Consider the following 23149-nt stretch of genomic DNA (forward strand, 5'->3'; position numbering starts at 1 on the left):
GGACCTAATGTTTCCAGAATCCCCTCAGTGATCATGGATGTTCACTGGAGGATTCTGGTTGTTTTATGTCCAAAAACTACTTTTTTCAAGCCCATAGTGGAACTTTTGTATTCTTGCCTAGACAGGTTTAGGCTTACAGTGATTAAATTATAGTTTAGCAGTGAGCTTTTTAGTTAAGCATGGATTTGATCAGAGGATTCCCAAATACTAGCTGACATTATCACAGTTCCCTTCTTTCAGCCTGGTACCTGGCAGGTATTTTGCACTATAGCTCACCTACTCTGGGAATGATGAGAGTTTTCATATAAAACATTTGGAAGGTACTGGTTGCCCTTGTTTAATTAAGACACTTAATTGTTTCTGAAGTTTATTTACATAGATCCTAGCCCTAACTCTATTTTGCTACTGCCAACAATAATCAATCCATTGAATTAATTATTGAATGGTAGTTCAATGTGTATGTCAATCCCATGGGTCCCATATCTCTCCTAAGGGAGACCAACAATTGGTTTTGAGTCTTAAATGTGTAAAGACATCTGCCTACCATATATACTCAAGTATAAGCCAAGTTTTTCCAATACCCTTTTTAGGCTAAAAAAGCCCCCCTTGTCTTATGCTTGAGTCAAAGTTATTTATTTTAGTGGGTCAATAATAATAATAATAATAATAATAATAATAATTTATTATTTTACTCAATTTATTATTACATTTACATTATTTTACTCTATTATTATTATTATTATTATTATTATTATTACATTATTTCCCCCTATTATTATATTTATTTTACTCTATTACTGTTATTATTACCAGTCCATTATTTTACCCTTTTATTATTATTTTATTATTTTACTCTATTATTGGAAGGATTCACAAGCACATTTACATTGAAGGAGGTTAGAATAATGGTTTAATCAGAATTGGACAGTCTTATCTTAAATTTTAGTTTTATGTAAATCTTCAAAAATATGTAACCTATGATGCGTCAATTAATATAATTTTATTGGTATCTATTTTTATTTTGAAATTTACCAGTAGCTGCTGCATTTCCCATCCTTGGCTTATACTCAAGTCAATACGTTATCCCAGTTTTTTGTGGTGAAATTAGGTGCCTCTGCTTATATTTGAGTTGGTTTATACTCGAGTATATACGATATTTCAATTGGACTTCAGTTTTAAGACAAAAGCAATGGGATGCACACGGGTTGCCTCAGTGGTTTAAGTAGGGCTTGTTTCCGTACTAAGCAAGCACAGGAACGCAGCTAGATCATATGAATGTAAAGTGTACAGAACTACTTACTGCTGGTTCATGAAAAAGTCCCACTGATTTTTTTTCAAACCTTTTTTTTGCACTTGGTATGTTAAAAATTTAGGTGTATAAACTTCTTCTTGCTTGTGTCAGGATTCACTAGGGAAAAGATTGTATGTGTGTGCTTTTGTGGCGGGGAGGTGGGGCATACATCTTGTTCTATGATTGTCTCCTAAACATTTCACATTCTCTCTCCAGAATGTGGAAGATCAACATTTATTAATGCATGACCAGACAGTCATTAGAAAAGGTCAGTAAGTCTGCATTCTGCTGTTTGTTATTCTCTTGCCTTTTTAAAAAATGGGGACGGGGGAAGAGGAGGGGGAGAAGAAGGGGATATCAGTGTTACTAATGCAAAATGTCTTATTGGTGGTGGTTGTTTTGAAATAAGATTTCTTTTCATGTGGTTTTCTTAAAAAATATCGAAAGGAAGCTTCTTTAAAACATGAAAAACAAGCTCTTTCTCCCCTCTTCCAAGCTTTCTACATGAGCTCGCATGTGTGCCGGGGGCTATATTCCACAACCCATTTACTCCAGTGTAAGTTGGTTGTGGATTTGACCTGTCTCTGTGCGGTGTTTACAATACAGTGACTTTCTAAGGCCCGTCTTATTCGGCACATGCAACTGAGTCCAAATAAAAAGGATTTAAAATATATTATCAAAGTGGTTTAGTTTCAATTTTTGTTTCCCAGAAACAAGCAGGAAGGATGTTCTTTCCTCTTAATGTAACGTGTAATTTACAAATAAGTTAATTTGGTGTGTTCCCGAAAAGTGCTCCCTAGTTATTGTTGCAACCCATGCACATTTTAGTGTTATGATTTTGGTTTGGGAGCTCTTCTATTTATATAGCTTCCCAGAGCTTGGGAAGCGTCCTGTTTCAGGTGATAATTGCCAAACCTCCTCAGTTAAAGGAAATCTGATATTATGAAAAAACTAATTTATGACATTGTGGATCTAGCACAGGCCTGGGCAAACTTTGGCCCTCCAGGTGTTTTGGACTTCAGCTCCCAACATTCCTAACAGCCTCAGGCTTAACCGGCTGAGGGGGAAAATGAAGGGGCCTGAGGCTGTTAGGAATTTTGGGAATTGAAGTCCAAAACATCTGGAGGACCAAAGTTTGTCCTGATCTAGCTGCTCATGCGAAGCAGAAACTTCAATTGCTATTGCAATTACTCTTGTCAATTTTGATAATTTTTCCAAAAGGTCTTTTGTTTGGAAACCAATTTCATATAGATCACTTTTGGAAGTGTTTGGCTTTGCAAATGAATTATGGTTTTGGATTTTAAAAAATTACAATCTTCTATCAATATGATTGGGAGCAGGAAAGAAATCTTATTAATATAATTTTGGAGATGTAATTCCAGAACTCTGAATATAGCAGATACCAAAACATGAGAGATACTTGCTTTTTATTTATGGCAAAAGCAGCTTTTATCCTCCAACAGACAAAAGAGTTCTTTCTCCCACCCTGGACCTTCCTCAGATATATAAACCTCCCTTGCTTAGTTTCTAATATACCTCACAACCTCTGAGGATGCCCGTCAAAGATGTGGGTGAAATGTAAGGAGAAAATGCTTCTGCAACATGGCCAGACAGCCCAGAAAACTCACAGCAACCCAGCTTTTAATACACTTTATTGATAATAGATTTATCTTTAATGTGAGTGAATTTGTGAAACATTTTCATTTGATGAAAGAGCGGCCCAGAAGTTTCATTTCCTACATCCCTTTCAGTATTGGAACCAAGGCAGTTATCACCACTTCTATGAATAGTTTTTGTAAGAAGTGGTTTCTTTTCCTTGGCTAGAAGTAGTCACTTGCATGGGATAAAAGTAAAAATTTCATCTGACATCAAGAGCAGGGAGGAATGAGTTAAGCTTACTGCTGGGCACTTCTAAATGAATGAACAAAAGGTTTGGTTAGGATTTATCTGCACTGAAAAGCTTTTCATTGGTAGTATGTATAAGGCTGGGGGAGAGGAACCAATGGAGATAAATTCTCTCAATCTTCTCTTGCTTGCTGACTCAGTTTCTCCCTTTTTAAAATAATATTTTGGTAAAAAAATGAAGGGTTGTTTTGTCTGAAATTTTTAGAAAATCTTGAAATAAATTTAAAAATCTCAAAAGAAACCAGCAAAAATATTTTGCTGGCAAAGCTGGCAGAAATATAAACCCCATTTTCCTAGTTTCCAAAAACCTCACAACCTCTGAGGATGACTGCCATAGATGCAGGCAAAACGTCAGGAGAGGATGCTTCTGGAACATGGCCATATAGCCTGAAAAACACACAGCAACCCAGAAGTGTTTTGGTTTAATTAGCAGATTAACAGTCCTCTGCCTGATTCTTGCATTTGGTGGTGTAATCTAGCCTTTTACAAGCTGGTGTTGTCCAGATGTGTTGGGACTATAACTCCAGTTATTCCCAGCATGGAAAGAGGGCACTATGTTAGCCGAGAGTTGGTTTAGCCATTCCTAAAGAATTTGTACAGTGGCTGAGCTGTGGGCTTGTATTTGCCAAACTAGACACACCTTTTTGTGCTCTAGCAACTTAGAGAAGGGGAAAAACAGACATCACTTTCTTAGTTAAACGAATTTTGTATTTTCACAGCAATAATAAACCTGGTATTTCTGTTAATGGTTACAAAATATTAGTTCCCGAAAGCCTCATCATTCTGAATTAAAACTAGTCTTAGTACAACCCAACATGTAGCCATTATCCAGTTAAACAGTGATCTTAATACAAAACAGTGAATTTTTCTCCTTAAGATGACTACTAATTGTGCCTTATATTTCTGTTTAATTGTTAGTTTGCATGTGAAGACAATGGGTTGCATCATGGCAGTTGCCAAGGGGGTTGAGCAGTTGCTCTTTCATGTTTTAAATAAGATTGCTTAATAATATAAAAGCAGATCATGTTCATATTTAAGGGAAGCGAGAGCTTCAACTGTCATTGTATAGTAGGTGGTGGTTTGCTTTTTTCGGAGAAGAACTCAAAAACTCTGACAAAGCATGTATACTGAAAGTTTCAATTAAGTAATATGGGCTGTAAGTTCAGTCATGGGCAGTACAATTGGTTGGCTTTCTTGTTTCTATAAGAGTCAAATCTACTACTTTTTTGCAAAGTTGTAGGCTTTTTAAAAGGGAGGAGAAAACACACGACCCTCTCTTTATGTCTCGGTCCTCTAGGTCCCATTTCATTAACGAAAAACAATGCATTAGGTCTCCCTTGCCAGAAGGATGGGCTCATCGGGGTCGTGATCAATCCCAACGAGGTTTTCTGCTCCGTTCCCGGCCGGCTTTCTCTCCTCAGCTCCACGTCCAAATACAAAGTGACAGTAGCAGAGGTTCAGAGAAGGCTCTCTCCCCCGGAATGTCTCAACGCTTCTTTGCTGGGAGGAGTTCTCAGAAGGTAAGAGCCTGTGATATATATATATTTCCCCTTTCCCTCTCTCTTCGCTTTCTCCTCATCGCTGCCAAAATCAGTCCTCAAAGTGAGGTTTCTTGGATCCTCTGAAGCCATACAACGTACAAATACCTTCTTGGCCTCTGATCAGATATAAATAATAAAAAAACCACACACTGCATTCTAATAGTGTTTATTTCCATGCTTTGACTTCACACTTTCTGCTTCTTTTCCTCCTCCTCCTTTGGCACTCTTTTTGCATTTCTGGAACTGAGAAGTGTTATAACAAGTCTAGAAATGACTTCTCATGTGAATATAATTTTTATCTCTCCACAAAAAGAAAACATTTTGCTGCAGACTTACTATGTGTTTCAACTCTTTAATCACCTCCATATTTCTTTCAATATTTTATGTGGTATGGACTGAAATAAATTGTCCAGTGATACAGGGTTATTTGGTCAGAAGAACCATTTAAAAGATTTGTTAAACGTTGCTAATTGGATGTCCTGAAATGTAACCTGTGCTTTCCTGCTCATACTCCTATAAGGTGCAAAAACTGTCAGATAAAATCGTGTATTTAAGAAATTACCTGATAAAGTCTGCATATAGAACTGCTGTTAGAGCAGGTATGGGCAAACCCAGGCCTGGAGTATGGATGAGGCCTCTTGGGCTCTTTTTTTCAGACCAGCCTATCCTTCTTTCTCTCTTTCCTCCTTTTCTCCCTTTTTCTCCTTCTTTTCCACCCTTTTGTCTTTCCTCCCTTCCTCCCTTTCTCCTTCCCTTCCCTCCCTTCCCCCTTTCCCTCTTTTGTCCTTCCCTCCCTGTTACCTTTCCTTCCTTCTTTCTCTCTTCCCTTCTTCCTTCCCTCTTTCTCCTTCCATCCTTCCCTTCCATCCTTTTTTCCTTCCTTCTCTCATTCTTCTCTTTCTCCTTCCTTCCTTTTTGTCTTTCTTTATTTCTTTCTCTCTTTATCCTTCCCTTCGTCCCATCCTTCTTTCCCCTCCCTCCCTCCCTCCCTCCCTCCCTTCCTCCCTTCTGTCTTTCCTCCCATCTTTCCTCCCTTCCTTATCTCCCTCTTTTGCAGCGCACCCAAATACCTGGGAGTCACTTTGGACCGTGCTCTGACCTACAAGAAGCACTGCCTGAACATCAAACAAAAAGTGGGCGCTAGAAACAACATCATACGAAAGCTGACTGGCACAACCTGGGGATCACAACCAGACACAGTGAAGACATCTGCCCTTGCGCTATGCTACTCTGCTGCTGAGTATGCATGCCCAGTGTGGAACACATCTCATCACACTAAAACAGTGGATGTGGCTCTTAATGAGACATGCCGCATTATCACGGGGTGTCTGCGACCCACACCACTGGAGAAATTACACTGCTTAGCCGGTATTGCACCACCTGACATCCGCCGGGAAGTAGCAGCCAATAGTGAAAGGACCAAGGCAGAGACATCTCCAGCTCATCCCCTGTTTGGGTATCAGCCAGCACGTCAACGACTTAAATCAAGACATAGCTTTCTTAGAACTACAGAGACACTCGCTGGAACACCCCAGCAAGCGAGAGTCCAAAAGTGGCAGGCCCAAACCCAGCACCTCAATTCATGGGTGATACCAGATGAGAGACTCCCCCCTGGGCACTCAGAAGACTGGGCGACTTGGAAGGCGCTGAACAGATTGCGCTCTGGCACCACGAGATGCAGAGCCAATCTTAAGAAATGGGGCTACAGGGTGGAATCCTCGGCATGCGAGTGCGGAGAAGAACAAACCACTGACCACCTGCTGCAATGCACCCTGAGCCCTGCCACATGCACGATGGAGGACCTTCTTGCGGCAACCCCAGAGGCACTCCAAGTGGCCAGATACTGGTCAAAGGACATTTAACCAAATACCAAATTTACAAAATCTGTGTGGTTTTTTTTCTTTTTTTTTTTTTTCTTTTTCATTTTAATCTCTGTGTTTGTTTTGCTCTGTTAGAATTGTAAAACAATGGTTGCTGATGACACGATAAATAAAATATCTCCCTCTTTCTCCTTCCATCCCCCCTTTTGTCCTTTCTATCTTCTCTTTCTTTTTTCCTTCCTCCCATCACTGTGCAGCCCGTCCTCCTAGCAATGAGTGCTAGCATGTGTTAGAGGCACAGTTTCAGGATAAGATTCAGAAGACTGTCATCTTAATTTCTGTTCGACTTGATAGGGTATTTGTGGTTAATAAGGTGACAAGGAAAATAGCATCCCCAGAGGAAAAAGCGGCCTCAGAAAAAAAGAGTTGCATAACATTTGAGTATCTTAATTATGCATTTTGGAAACAATTGCTCTAATTCGAAACAGAAACACACTGCGCCTCCCCATAGTGGCTTTGTGCACTTTCTCAGCTTGCTACCTAGATGTTAACCGTTGATGGGAAACTTCAAGGAGTCTGCTCTCCTCTCTGATGGAGCCTTCATCTTTAAACCCAGACTTGGTCTGGATCCTCTTCAAATGAAGGCTGAATTCAAAAGAAATAGTAGCTGGCTATTTTCTATGAAATAGGGCTCCTCTTGCTTTTTAAATACTTTCTTGGTAAGCAGAGCTGCCAGTGTGCTTGAGGAATAATCAGGAACATGTGGCCCCAAACAGTTGTCCCCTTGTCCCCATACATCTCTGGAAATGGGACTCTAGACTTTGATGGATTACACTTCCAGTTAGAGAATTGGGATTGCCATCTTAGTTCATGTCTGGGTCCTTCTATGAGGGAGAGAGGGCGGGATATAAAACAAAGTAAATGAATGTCTCCATTTGTTTGTGTATGTATATATGCATCCCTGCAACAAAAGCCAAGCTCAGTGCTTGTAAAGATTTTTAATTTCCATTACAGCTGCCATCATAATTGTCAGGATTTTTGATGGGGCATAACACAAGGCGAAATCTGCCCCTTCCCCCTTCTTCTCTCTTTTCCCTTCTTTTTTTTGATCTTGCTTTCTGATGTTTATGTGATAGAGCATTAAAAAGTAGGTCACAGCTTGTTGTGTTACAGGCTGCCTCCCTCTCTCCCCACAACAGAAGTGTATTGAATATCAGCAACTTGTGTTTCCCAATTGCTTCGAAATGTGACCTCTTCAGAAATGCCGCTTACATAAAACATCCTCCATCTCTTTCCCCTTTTGCAGGGCCAAATCTAAAAATGGTGGTCGGTCATTAAGGGAGAAGCTGGACAAAATTGGCCTGAACCTTCCTGCTGGCAGAAGGAAAGCGGCAAATGTGACCTTACTGACTTCATTGGTGGAAGGTCAGTTGGATTCTTTTTCTTTCTGCAAAAGCTTTTCTGGAAGACAAAAGCTGACTTTTATGACTACATGAGGATGCTCTCTAAAATCAAGGGATGGCCAAAAGTGGTTTGAGTCTTTGGGTAGTTCGCCTCGCTGAGATTTGTCATAAAGGAACAAGGGCTTTTGACTCCTGTTTCATTTGCAGCAGTAACAAAATGGTTGCCTCCTCCTTTTGACTCACACTGCTTGAGGTGATAGAAGATGACAAATAACCGGGAGCAATTTTATATGTGAAAAAACTGATCTCATTTCATTTCTCTCATTTGAATGTATTGCTTTGGATCCTTTATGACCCTCTTGGTGCAGCGGAAAACAAGCTATGTTCTTAATGTGTTTCAACCACATATGTATATGGTGATAGTATTGTGATTGTACCCCTGTACATTGTTTACAATGTACTGGGGTACAATGGGGAGTTGTAGCAACGGGTGAGAACAAAAGTAAAAAAAAGAAAGAAAGGGATGCTTGAGTGGACTGTTGATGCAATTTGGGATGTGTGTGGGGAAGGAGTTACATACATGAGAGATCTTACCCAGCCCTCTTACAGTTGTGCAGCAAGCCTTGGGAATAATGAGCTCCAGGTCCCACCCTGACCATCAGGCAGGACCATGCTTTCACTTTACTCACTCCCCAGCCTTAGTCTACTTCATTATACTCACCTCTTGTAGTCATCAAAAGGCCCACTCTGGAATTCTGGCCATTGGAAGCTGAACTTGCCCAATGGAAATAAGTATCGAACTGGCCTTTTTAATTTTAAATATGTACAACTGTTGTGTAGCATTTTGTATGTTTTGTGTCGGTAACTGCAGTTGCTTTACCTATGCTGGAAACCACCCTGAATCCCCTCGGTATGATGATGATGATGATTATTATTATTATTATTAGGACGTAATCACACTACAGTGTCTATCCACTTTTGTTGTAGTGTCTCTGTAGAATTCAGGGATTTGTAGTTTAGTGAGATCCAGGACTTCTCTGGCTGAGGATTTTAAAGGCTCCTTCATAAAATCATAGCATTGAGAGGCCTCATGGGCTATTCAGTCCAACCCCCTGCCAAGGAGCATTCAAACTATCCCCGACAGATGGCCATCCAGCCTCTGTTTAAAAGCCTCCATAGAAGGAGCCCCCAGCACACTTTGGGGTAGAGAGTTCCACTGCTGAACAGCTCTAACAGGAAGTTCTTCCTAATGTTCAGGTAGAATCTCCTTTCCTGTAGTTGATGCCATTGCTCTGCATTCTAGTCTCCAGGGCAGCAGGAAACAAGCTTGCTCCCTCCTCCCTATGACTTCCCCTCACATATGTATACATGGCTATCCTGTCTCTTCAGTCTTCTCTTCTGCAGGCTAAATATGCCCAGCTCCAGCTCTTTAAGCTGCTCCTCATAGGGCTTGTTCTCTGGGGCTTCTCTAAACTACAAGCCCCAGAATTCTGCAGGAGTCAGCCACAGCATTTAAAGTAGATAGACACTCTAGTTCAAGCATGGGCAAACTTGGGCCCTCCAGGTGTTTTGGACTTCAACTCCCACAACTCCTAACAGCTGGAGGAATTGTGAGAGTTGTCCAAAACACCTGGAGGGTCCAAGTTTGCCCATGCCTGCTCTAGTGTAATGAGATCCTTCTGTTAGGGGGACCTTTTTTATTGTAAAAGCTTTTCAGTTATGGAGGATGACATATTCTCCATCTTCGGAGATGTTGAAACAAGGTTAGGCATCCTTTAGGCATGCTTTTGCTGTGATATTCCTATATGGCAGGAGGCTGAAGCAGAGAGTCCTTATGGTTCCTTCCAAGTCTTAAAGATTCTACAGTTCTTTTAGAAACCAACCTTGGGACTGGAATTCTGTATGTCACTGATAATAAAATCAACTCCTCACAATGTCTAAAACAGTGGTTCTCAACCTGTGGGTTCCCAGGTGTTTTGACCTACAACTCCTAGAAATCCCAGCCAGTTTACCAGCTGTTAGGATTTCTGGGAGTTGAAAGCCAAAACATCTGGGGAGAACCACTGATCTAGAAGAAGCTGCTGATTTTTCCTTATGTAATCTGCAATGCAGCTCAGTGGCTGCTTTAAAAAAAATGTCTGGTGGCTTTCCTAATTCTATACCCCCACTTTATTCACCTTCCCTGATTAGAAATGGAGCCATTTTTTCCACTTTTAATGATGGAAAGGAATTGATCTACACAAGTCCCTGATATGGTGGATGTAGAGGAGTAGAACAAAGAACAGTGCAGTCCTTCAGATATTCCTACAAGAACTGAGACAGATAGAAGGATATTCTGAATTAAGTGTCTGGTTATTCGGATGGTTCTGGAATTTTGCACATCAGAGAATGCAGTGACTCATTGTATGTCAGCAGGAAGCCCAGAACTGATTTGACTTCAGTGGAATTCTTAGAATTCCTGACTTTTTCTTTGGGAGTGGAGAAAAGTGTTGGATTCAGTGGAATTCTCAGAATTCACATTCCAGAGTGGGGAAAAACTTCTGATTAGCTCTAGCCTCATTTTTTGTACCTACTGTATAAATTCAGTTTCTTGATTCTAATTGAATCTGTGCTGTAATTTTGTACAATTCTTTCTATTTTCAATTCTTAAGTGCACACAATATATGTCATCCTGAGAGTTGAGATTAATCGTAGTCTCATGAGTTCAAAGCCCAAATATTTGCCTAGTTGGTAGAGGCTGATGAGAGTTGTTATCTGGAGATGTAAATTCCCCATCACACTGAGTTGTGTTTCATGTGTGAAATCATATTTCTAATGTTGTTCAGAGTTTATTTGCTACTTCATCTTCAAGTGTGGGTAAAACTCAATCCTCTGCATGTTGCTGGCTGGTTTTGGATAATCTGTTGGCATTGAATTTTCTGCTAGAGCTTATCGGAGTTATACTGTAGGTCAATACCTGCAGGTCCCCCTGACAAATCCTGCCCTACTTTGTTCAAAATGGCATATGATGTCCTAAGACGATGAATCAAAAAGCACCATTAAAAATAATCTTGATTATTTTTCAGTTCAGCAAAAAAGCTATGCAAAATAAAAGTTTCTAGTACTTTTCCATAATTTTGTCATCCTAATGTCTTCCAGAATAAGTCTCTGAATGCATCTCATATGGAAGATGTAGTAAACATGTTTCTTTGGTCCTGATACTAGAACTTGTTACAAGATGTGGCAATTATAGGGAAAATTATTTTAGTTATATGTTAGAAAAAATGTTTGGGATTTTTATTGGAGGTTTCGGAGGGGGGATAACATGGGCATTTCTTGGGAAGTTTGTAATTGTATTCTATGTTACAAGTCATGTTGATCAAAGGGTTGAACTAGAAAACCCCACCACTCCTTTCCAGTTTACCATTCTGGGTATTTGTGGGGTGGGCTTGGTGATGGAGGTTAAGGAGAAAGTGTAGCAAAAAACTCAAGACAAATAGAGTGATGTTTCATAAAAGGATGGTCACAAAATCCCATGTTTCACAACATGTTTGTATAAGTGTTGAACTTAGTTTTTTTTTTAAAAAAACATAGAACGCTTATACCCCCTTATGAAGAGTAGCAGAGTTTACTGGATCAGTGTTACACATTTTGCATAATGCAGTCAGCCCTCCACATTTGTGGATGTAACGTTTGCAGATTTGATTAATATGTTCCCAGTGAATCTCTAGGTCCTCTAGCATGGTTATGTTCAGTTGCCAGAAGTTTGCCACAGAATTGTAGATATTCCCAGGCCCTTACATGCAATCATATAACCCAGGATATCAAGGCTGGAAATCCCACAATATCTGCTTTGAACTGGGTTACCTGAGTCCACACTGCCATCATATATCCCAGTTCAAAGCAGATATTGTGGGATTTTCTGCCTTGATATTCTGGATTATATAGCTGTGTGGAAGGGTCCCTAGAAAGATGTTCTCTCAGGTTAAAAAAAGATTATTTTAAATTGATGGTTATCCCGCTTTCACTCTAACCCAAGCAGATGTGGAAGGGCTATTGTACTCTAATTTAAGCACACACATACTAATCAGAGGTGCCTAGATGCATGTTCTCCATGAGTAAAAACAGAAACCAGGGTTGTATAACAGCTTTATTAGGACCACTAACATATCAAAAAAGGTGGTCTTTGAGCTCTACAGAACCTTCTTGAGTAAAGGTGTTACAAAATTGAGGATGCAGGAAGAAAAGTCCCCCCCCCCCCCCAAAAAAAAAAAACCCTGGATAACAAGTTATATCCAGTGTTAATACTTGATTGGTCAGCTTGAGGTGCAGTGCTATTTGGTTACATATCAAAAGATATACAACCAATGACCCTTTAGACAAAAGCTGTCAGCTGTGTTTGCGTGGAACCCTGGCCTAGCAGTTCAAAAGCATAAGTGATGCTTACTGCAGGAGAAGCAGGTCAATGACTGAACTACCTTTCCTGCAAGTTTGCATAGTTTTGGGTTTGTTTAAGATTTGGTGCTATTTCATTCCCATGAAATATTGCATTGGAATAGAGTGCTTTGGAGGAAGGTGGATTATTGTTCTTTAAGTAGAATTTTGAGAGCCATTTCTTGGGGGTTATGTATTCCTGCATGGCAGGGAGTTGGACTAGATGGCTTTTCAGATCCAATTCTAAGAATCTAGCTCGCACATGCACATGTAAAACACACCTCCTTTCCATACAGAATTGTTTAGAAGGATTGGGCTCCCAGTCACTTGGGCTCCAGTGGGCTGAACTAACTTGTATCTTTTGCTTAATTGGATTGTGGACTGGATTGTCTGGGTAGAATGCAAATGCTTTAAAGCAAATGGCTGATGCAGTAGTTATTTTGATGAGAGTGTCATCAAGCCCTTGGATGAGTGTGCTTTGGTTGAAGCTGCTTAACAGCATGAGAGGCAATGCAGTCAACAGCATGAGCAACCTATGGAGTTTCCATTGCCATGTGGCTTGTAAAACCACTACCTGCTCAAGACATGGGTCTGGTCAGTGAGTACACAAATATTTCTGTACCAAGAACAGCTTACCAAAACCAAAACAAAAGTAGAGATAGATACCAGGATATGAGGATAAGAATTTAGACCAGACATTGAAGGCTGCCTTCTACTAATTCAGAATATTAGTATGTCAGTTGTGATTGGCAATGGCTTTCCAGGGTTGCAGGAAGGATTTCTTTCTTGGCCATCTTATTGGATGCTGGTTTGGGAGCCTGTGGTTCTCCAAATGTTGTGAAAATCCAACTAGCTTGGCCAACACAATGTGATGATGGAAGTAGCACAGTAGCAGGGGAAAGGGGCACACAATGTCTGTGAAAGTGGGGAAACAGCAAATAAAAAAGGCAATTTGCTTTCCCTAAAAGACACCTCCCTAGGAATATCTAGGTCCTACAAAGTAACTTTGTGATTGCCTTCTGGCAGAAAAGGACTTAGAGGAGGACCACACTGGAAGACCTAGAAATTGCTAGAGGTCCAACTATAATATATCCACATGTTAGAGAGATGCAGGCCACATCTTTCAGCATTAGGTATATATACAACAAAGTGGTTTCTGAACCAGATATGAAGCAGTAAAGAAGATTTCTCTATTTCTAAGGAGCTGTTTTTTTTAAAGTTGTGTTACTTGTTCACTGATGAATGGGATGGAGGGTAATAAACTCATGTGTTGTGTGAAAGAGTGTTGGGATTTGGGTGATCTATAAACCAAAGCCACACCCATGCATGTGATGTTGGCCTAGTTACCATATCTTGCTTGTTTAACCTGACCTACATCACAAAGTTATTTGTAAAGAAAATTTGACTGGCTGGGTGTACAGAAAGCATGGGCAAACTTGGGCTCTCCAGGTGTTTTGGACTCCAACTCCCACAATTCCCAACAGCCTATTGGCTGTCAGGAATTGTGGGAGTTGAAGTTCAAAACACCTGGAGGGCTGAAGTTTGCCTATGCCTGGGCTACAGTATCTGTCAGCTCAAGCTCACTGGTGGAAGCAGGTGAACAATGTGACTAATAAAAAAGTAAATAAGTGCCTGATAGAAAAGATCTCTGGGATGAAATTAATAAACCAAACTTCTACTTCTTTTCCATGTTTTTATCCCAGGTGAAGCTGTTCACCTTGCTCGGGATTTTGGCTATGTATGTGAAACTGAATTTCCTGCTAAGGCTGTGGCTGAATATATGACTCGTCCACATATGGGTCGCAATGATTTGGCTGCTAGGAAGAACATGCTGCTTGCTGCAAAGTAAGTATTTGGACTGATTCCTCCTTGACTGATATTTCTGTAGAATTCCAACAAAATCCAAAGCGCATCCGTATTCTTGTGTCTTTAAAACCTTGGGGATAAAAGAAAGCACTGGCAAATTTCTGGTCAATTATTCAACATCAGCAGCCAGAATAATCCTTGTCAATTGTTCTGCTGAAATGAACTTGGAAATGGTTTTGTAATCAACAGTACTAAGCGTACTTATACTTAAAACAATTCCCTGAACTCACAAGGTCTTTGATTCGTAAGTACAATATGTCTTTTCATTGATTGGGCTTGGCTGGTCCTACAAGACTGTTGTCTGTTCACTCTGCCTTAGGCCCCTTAAGCACAGTTGAATAAAATCCCACATTTTCTGCTTTGAACTGGAATATATGGCAGTGTGGACTCAGATAACCCAGTTCAAAGCAGATACTGTGGGATTTTCTGCCTTGATATTCTGGGTTATATGGCTGTGTGGAAGGGCCCTTAGAAGAATGATCTAAAACTCAAGAGGGTTATTTAGTAGATCTGGCCAGTTCCCACTATGAAGGTTGACCAGTGTATAAATAAAGAAATAATGAGGAGGCCATGAGTCCTTTAACTGCAGCAAAGTGAGCTATCTGGTCAAGGTCTCTTCCACCATAGTGAGATATATCACATTCCTGTTTCATATTGGAGTCATAATTTCTAAAGGCATATGAGCACATGCAAATCTGTGCCTTTCTTTTTTCTGTACTAGTTGAGACTTGCCTATTTGCAGTTTACTTGGAAGAAATTTTCAAAGTAAGAGCATGAACAAGCAGTTGGCTCTGCATATTTCTTCCTGGCATTGTAAACATGGGCTTCTGATGTTCAGGGCCGATTGAATCATTTGGAGTCTTACACAGTCATTGTTGTTCAGTGCAGACTAGAAATAGGCAAGCTGACACTCTACACATGTTTTGTAGCTACAATTTCTCTTGGTGTTAACCATCAGGATTATGGGCAGTGCAGTCTAAATCAACTGGAGAGCACCAGTCTACAGCTCCCAGTGAGGACAATAATCACCTTCACATAAGTAGAGTAATGCCCAATTGCTACAATGCCACCAAAGTTCAGTTTTTCCAGGTCAGTGAAGACTAGAATGGCCAGTGGATTTGCCAGGAAGATCTGAAGGACAGCCGTGCAGTTTTCTTGCATTTGCTGGCCATGGATGTGACTTTGCTACCTAAAAATAGTAATAGACCTGGATGCAAATCAAGACCAAAACCTAACCTGGGCTGGATTGTCCTCTATGCTTTCAATTTGGTCTCTGAGGTTGAGGGCTACTAGTAGCCAGTGGTTGAGATAAATTTGCTCTTGTGTGAAGGCTTTTATGGCCAGAATCATTGGGTTGCTGTGAGTTTTCTGGGCTGTATAGGTGTGTTCCAGAAGCATTCTCTCCTGACATTTTCCCCACATCTATGGCAGGCATCCTCAGGTTGAGGGGTCTGTTGGAAACTGGGCAAGTGAGGTTTATATATCTGTGTAATGTCCAGAGTGGGAGAAAGAACTCTTGTCTGCTTGAGGCAAGTGTGAATGTTGCAACTGGCCACCATGTAAATCTACAATTTTTTTTACTTTTTCCCAGTTTTGTTATATGCCGTTGCTGTAATGATAAGGAACAGTGCTAGCTACCGACTAACACCTGTAGCATTGTTTCTGGTTTTTGAGATTCCAGAGGTTTCTGTATCTGCTTTAGAGCAATAGCATATTTTGAAAAATCCAGATCTGGGGATAATTAAATCTTTGAATAGGAAAAAGGGTTTTAAGGAAGACAGTTTGAAGCCCCAGTTGAGCTTCCCCTCGGTTGCATTACTTCTTAGCTATTGTTTGCGGATTGCATCATTCTGGAACAGAGCGTTGCCTGTTTTTGCATTTGTGGCTGGAATTTTTAAATGGTGGTTAAAGTGAGCAGGAAGAAACAAGCACTTTTTGTTGCAGTCATGTATCTGTGAATGTCTGCAAGATCAAAAGACATCATGTGTCTTTTTGTGATACAGATCAAATCATTGCAGTGTTCCCCCCGTGGGATTTTTCAGTTATGAAACATGCAAAAGATCTGAAGCATGTCTTAAGAATATGTTGCCACCATAGCTTGGGAAAGTTTCAGTTTTAGACTCAAAGACTCCTAGCATTTCAAAGTTTACATAGTCACACTGAGTGGAGGGATTCTGGGAACAGTAGTCTTTAATACTAAGCTTTTCCAAGCTCTGTATTTTTCATTTCTGTAAACTTGTTTCTCCTGTAGAGTGCCACGTACCTTCTTTTGCAGAGGATAAATTTGAAAGATAAATAAGGGGCAGGATGGGGATTTTGGCCATCTGCAGTTGGCACGTGCACAATAGACCAAGTAGGCAGAAAGGCCATAGTCTATCTCACTAAGATGAAATGTGCCTCTAGTTGAATTATTAGAAACATTTCAAAATTTTGACTCTATACATATGTATTAGAGGGGCCGAAGTAGCACAGTGGTTAAACCGCTAAGCTGCAGAACTTGCTGACAAGAAGATCGGCGGTCTAATTCCGGGGAGTAGGGTGAGCTCCCATTGTTAGCCCCAGCTTCTGCCAACCTAGCAGTTTGAAAGGATGCAAATATGAGTAGATTAATAGGTATCGCTCTGGCAGGAAGGTAAAGTCGCTTCATGTAGTCATGCCGGCCTCGTGACCTTTGAGGTGTCTACGGACAACGCTGGCTCTTCAGCTTAGAAATGGAGATGAGCACCACCCCTAGAGTTGGACACAACTAGACTTAATGTCAAAAGCAACCTTCACCTTTTCCTTATATGCATTAGAATATTTATGTCTTCACTGCCATGTATATGTAAACAACCACCTGAGTTACCAGTGACAGCTATAGATAAATTCACTGTCCCTGGTAAGCTGTTTCCTTAATCTTGCTAGGCACAGATATTCCTGCAGATCTAATTTTTAATCTGATTAACAAAGCAGAGGCAGGCAGAAGATCCTACTGGAGAAAAAACCCCAGCATAAAGCGAACATTTGTCTTGGATTCTGTACAGAGGAATAACTGTATATTATGATACTTAAGATAAGGCATATTGTGTGGTTTGTGAAACAGTTTTCAGTTCCCAAAGAATCCTGGTTTTAATTAAAAGTTAAGTTGCTACTCCTTAAGATCACAAAGGTGTGACTGAAATGCACCTCATCTAATCTTTGTGTTTTTAAAATAAGTTGCTTATTTGCATATGGCCTTTAATTTAAGTTGCTAGTTGTAATTTTAAAGACCCGAATACCTTCTGGAGGTACTTTTCCCTCAATTTCATTCTCCTGTTTTGAGTGCCGCCTGGCATCTTGTAGTGCATTTTAAAATGGTACTGTAGTTAGGTTTGAAACGGCATTTTGGCTCTCCTCTCCAAAGAAAGGTTACAATGGATGTGGGGAGAAACATGTATGCCAATTTGAGCACCATTTAAAGAAATGTTGTGTGCAATTCCTTGGTTGTACAAGCCTCAAGATTCACCAGGATTTTCTAAATGACAGGAAGCAGCTTTGCTCACAGCAGCCTGTTGTTTGCATTAGACCTGTGATTTGAATTGCCAACATTTTTAAAATGTTCCTTTTGTATGTGTTTGTTTCTTGTAGGCAGATCTGTAAAGAGTTCACTGAACTTCTGACTCAGGATAGAACCCCTCTTGGTAATGCGAGGCCAAGCATGATCCTCGACCCTGGCATCCAGGGCTGCTTAACTCACTTCAGCCTCATCACACACGGCTTTGGGAGCGCCGCGATCTGTGCCGCCATGACATCCCTCCAGAACTACTTGAACGAAGCGCTAAAAATAGCAGACAAAACATACATGAATGTGGGAGACCAGAGCCCTGCGGAAACCAACAAAAGCATTGAGAAGATGGACAAACACCGGAAATGAGAGATAGAGGCAATAAAAGAAGAAGAAAAAGAACAAAAGACTTTTAAAAACTGTTCTCGCACATAGACTTCCAATCTTCCTGCCTAGAGGGCATGTAGATATCTGTTACAACTTACTTTGGGGCGTGTTTTATTATTACATTGTTTTTAAAAGCATCCTTCTGTGGATCCCCCGTGAGATACCTACCTGTCTCTCTCTCTTCTTTAAAGCTGCCACTATCCATTCAGTTGTGGGACCAGGCACCAGAAGGTAACTTAGGTACAAGCTTTTTTTTTTTTAAAAAAGGATTATTTACACAATCAAAAGTGGTGCTATTTCTCTCTTTTAAACTGTTGAAGTCTGTGATGTGCTATTTTTGAGACGCTTGGTCAAGAACCATTTTCTCCCTTGTATATTTTTGATAGCCTTTTGGCTTGATTGAGACACAGCACTAATCCAAAGCTTGGGAAGGTTGTCTTTGGGTGGAATAAAACTCCCAGAGTCCTCAGCTGGCTGAGGAATTCTGGGAGTGGTAGTCCAGAGTTAACTTTTGCAGGCTTTGCACTAAATTGTAGTCTGAAGTGCAGTGCTGAGCAGCATGTTTTTCGCTTGATCCTGTTGTTGGACTGCAAGACTCATTGGCCCTAGCCATCATTTGGGCAGCTGCTGTTAGTTGACATCAGGACTGCACTTTGCCCATTCCTGTGTGAGTGATAGGTTAATGATCTTGTTGTTCAGCTATCAGGTGTGTGTAACCTCCCTTCTCCATGAATTACAAGAAGGAAATTGGCACCATGTCCTTCCTCTTTTAATATTACACCTAGAAAGAAGAAATATGGTTTACTTTAAGCTGGCTTATTGTTACAAACCAAGATCTTCAAACCACACTTGGTTCCTCCTCCCCTCTCTCCTGCAGTGCATAATAGATGCAGTTGGCCCTTCTATCCCTTTCTTGGCAGCTACCATTTCCCTGGCCCCGTTGGCCACTGCTTTCTTCCTGGGTGTTGTCTCCTTGTTCTTTCTTACTTTAGTAACAGAAGGAGAAAAGCTGCTGTCTTTCACAGAATCCAGTGCTTCAGTATGTCACCCTTGTAGTTGCCACTAAGTATGGGCAACAGTTGCAATGACGGGGAATAGTGTAGTCCCTGTTGTGTTGCCTGGGGACAAATGCATCCACAGCACTGCAGATTTTGCTCATCCCTGGTTCACACTAACCATCATTTACACAAGCCACAGTTTGTTTGTTTTTAATATGAACAATAAACCATCTTTGAACAGGAAGTAGATGTTTCCAGTCTCCTGCTTGTGGCTATGAGGAGGATGAAATGGGAAGAGAGAATGGATAGGGTAAGAGTAGACTCTTTTTACTTAATGCTAAAACTTTAAATTAGCATTGTTAGCAACTAGGCTACAGTCGGTCATAATGCTCCATGGGAAGCATGAATTGGAGCTTGAGACATTTTCAGCCCCAAAACAGGGGACAGTCAAAGGGCTGGTCGACTGCTTCCAAAAATCAGGACAGCAGTAATGCTGCAACCCAGGGCTAGATGAAACGACTCTTATAGCCTCATCACCAAAATTACGCTTAAAAATGCACCCTTTTTAAACTTGCCAATTCCAAAATTGCATTGAATGGAACCCTGGCAGTTAAAGTGGAATTATAGTGCTATACATTGCATAGTATGAATGGCTCTAGGAAGACGTTCTGGATCCCTCATATACTACATAGCCCCTGAATTGGCTACTGAATTTTAGTTGGAATTATGGTGACAGTGGTAGGGTGGAGAGAATGCATCTCCTAAAAGAATAGGATGGTTGAGGTCATTTTTGATCCAGTCATTCAGTATACAAAGGAATCTTGTAGCACCTTTCAGGCTGACTGAAAAAGTGGCAGCATAAGTTTTCCTAGACTCCAAATTCTACAAATGTTTATGCTAACAACCTCTTTCTCTAAGTTAGTCTCAAAAGGAGCTACAAGTTCAGTGATCCAAATGGACCCAGCTACTGTATATATTCATGTATACATGAGGGCAGGTTTGTGGGTCAACATTATGGGCTTTGATGTGATCCATGGATAAGTTGAGAGACATTCCGGGGAGAGGAAAACCGCACCAATACTAACTCGGGGCCAGCCGATCCTGGCAGTCACCACCATTTCCTCATTTGAAAAGGCTAGAACAGGCATGGGCGAACTTTGGCCATCAAGATGTTTGGACTTCAACTCCCACAATTCTTAACAGCTGGTAGGTTGTTAGGAATTATGGGAGTTGAAGTTCAAAACACCTGGAGGACCAAAGTTTGCACATGCCTGGGCTAGAAGCAGTACCATGATGGAGAGTAGAAGGGATTGGTCCTTTTTTAGATTATCCCAGGATAGATTATGCTCTTGCCTTTTGCCACTTAAGTTAGAGAAGGGGATGGTCTCTTTTTAAAGTCAGAATTAGGTACAGTACCTAAATTGACCTGGATAAGTTGGCCCAAGTTTTTGGGGTTGATTTTTCTGACTAATATTTCTAGACTTATACATGAGTGTATAGGTTATGTCTTTGATAAGTAGTTCGGTTCAGTAGGATCTTACCTGATCTTGGGAAATGAGCAACGAAACAAACTATGAAGTATTATCCCCTATTTGAATTCTTCACAAGAGACTCACAATTACAGCCAAAGGTTAGGTTTCTGTCTTATTATAAAAATGATGTAGCTTTCCCCAACCTGGTATGTCTATAAACTACCGTGACAATCACTTGCTCCTAGGGATGAAAGGAGTTGTAGTTTGATAAAGCTGGGACACAGTTAATTGGGAAAGGGCAAAATCATGTTTTGGATGATAATTTGGTTTGGTTTTTAGGAAATAACTTGGATATATAATCCAACGTGCACTGTTGCATTTTCTAATGTAAGTGCAGCTTTTGCAAGACTGCTATGAGTGGAACAACAAGCACTAAAAGCATATTGTAGAGACCCTTTTTACATGTGGAAAAGTTTGATTATTTTCACCCATTGTATATAAAATGGTCAGGATATTGCAGCTTTATAATTCATCGTCGGGTCTTGTGATTTTACAATAAGAAAAAACTTGAAAGAATAGGCACATGTTTAATTATTATTTTTGCCTACATTGGCCAAAAACCTATATATAAAAATATAAATATAAATATATATATATCCAGGGAGGTTTTCTGTGTATAAGGGAAAATAGTGTGTTGAATGTATATATTTATTTATGTATAATTTAATAATGGGATTTGTAAATAATTGTGAACATTTTAATACTTTTTTAAATAAATGGGCTTTAGATTTAAAGTCTTTCCTGCATCCCAGAAAGAAAAGGTAATGGGTTAGCTCAGTACACTGTTAGATCTGTACAGATCTGTTTTATGCTGGGTATTTAAAAGACTTTTTATTTAAAATAATAATAAAAAATAATAAAAACCCTTTCTATTTTTGCCACTGAAGATTTGTATGTAATCTGAGGTGCGTGTTAACAAAGCAATAACTTTGTGTATTTGGTAGCAACCATTTGAAAATGAGTGTGAGGGCAGTTTGTTTGGGGCTGGGGTGGGGATAATAGCAATCATAAAATGATGTCCCTTTTGGTTTTGTAAATGTTCCTCATTAATCCACTGCCATTGTATAGGATGCTCCATATAATAAAAGTATTCTGAATAGAAGTATTGAATGTTGTTTAAGTGGAAAACATGTTTCTTTGCTTTTTTATGTGGGTTGGGCAGCAGAACACCACAGACGTGGACATTGTAATTGTATACACACACTGTTTTTTCTCTTTTTCTTTTGAGTACATCAGATTAAAGAACAGACATGGAAAGCTGAATGCCTACAAAACCTAATGGTTTCAATTACTAGTAATAGTCTCTCCATCTTCATGTCTCTTTTCTCCTACACCAGCATCAAAATGCAATGTGGTTGAGCAAACAAGGAGCTCAAAAGTTTCTTTAGGCAGAATCTTTACATATTTTTTAAAGTACATAAGAATAAAGTCACTCTGGGGATATCAAAGACATACCTTCCACCTGTTGAAACTTGGCAGAAACAATCCCAATTCACCTCTCCTGTTATCTCGCTTTCCCAATCTACTTTCAAAAGATCCTTTCTACTGTGGTGATTTTGGTTTTGGTGTTGGGTCATGATTTTGGATCCCTGCTCAGCCATGGAAATCCAGTGGATGACCTTGGATGCATTGCATTTCTCAGCCTCAGAGGAAGGCAAATGCTACTCTGCTCTGAACAAATTCTGTCAAGGTTGGCAGGAGTCTTCAGACCTTTGCTCACAGTCCCTAAGACAGTTGGGGATCCAGACTAGTTTGAAAAACCCCCCACCACTAAATGAATTCCTATGCACACAGCACATATCTTATTTGCAGTGCAAAAACACACACAAAAGAATAATACAATATTTAAAATGAAGAACAATTTTAATCAACATACTAGTATTTCAATGGGAAGTGTGAGCCAAGTTAATTAGAGCTGTTGTGTGCCTTCAAGTTGTTTCGGACTTAGGGCGACTCTAACTATAAAGCTTTTTTTGTCTGTCAGGAATGACTTGAGAAATTGCAAGTTGCTTCTGGTGTGAGAAAATTGGCCGTTCTGCAAGGATGTCGCCCAAAGGGATGCCTGAATGTTTTACTATCCTATGGGAGGCTTCCCTCATGTCCTCACATGAGAAGCTGGAGCTGACAGATGGGAGCTTACCCTGCTCCCCGGATTTGAACTGCTGACCTTTTGGTCAGCAGTCCTGCCAGCACAAGTGTTTAACCCATTGAGCCACTGGGAGCTCCTAATTTTAAAGTTTAGGGCAGGGAATGGGTAAATGACTTTAGAGGGCCACATCCATCCCACGGGCCTTAGTTTGGGGACCCCTGCCTTAAAGGGCCACCATGAAGTGGAAAGCTACACAGGGACGACTTGAAAGGACACACACATTCACTAAAAGTATCACTTTAAAAACTTTGCTTTCAGAACTTCAAGTGCTATTTTGCTTTCAGAACTTCAAGAACAGTGCTTTGGTTACATATTTCTGCA

At 40.3% G+C, this 23149-nt stretch overlaps 1 protein-coding gene across 3 annotated transcripts in view; it reads left to right on the forward strand.

Annotated features, from left to right (window-relative positions):
- Window positions 1-21781, forward strand: part of TFAP2C (transcription factor AP-2 gamma) — a 42450-nt gene extending 20669 nt beyond the window's left edge. For 2 of the 3 annotated variants that reach the window (XM_060772065.2, XM_060772064.2), the window contains exons 3-7: window positions 1508-1559; window positions 4494-4716; window positions 7864-7982; window positions 14077-14218; window positions 17846-21781. In XM_060772065.2, coding sequence (XP_060628048.1) covers window positions 1508-1559; window positions 4494-4716; window positions 7864-7982; window positions 14077-14218; window positions 17846-18131 — 822 coding nt within the window. In that variant the 3' untranslated portion in view covers window positions 18132-21781. The remainder of the gene's footprint in view (window positions 1-1507; window positions 1560-4493; window positions 4717-7863; window positions 7983-14076; window positions 14219-17845) is intronic. The other variant, XM_060772066.2, reaches the window with a different exon arrangement.
- Window positions 21782-23149: the final 1368 nt, after the last annotated feature.

This window comes from Anolis sagrei, chromosome 4, assembly GCF_037176765.1.
Source record: "Anolis sagrei isolate rAnoSag1 chromosome 4, rAnoSag1.mat, whole genome shotgun sequence".
NCBI lineage: Eukaryota > Metazoa > Chordata > Lepidosauria > Squamata > Dactyloidae > Anolis > Anolis sagrei.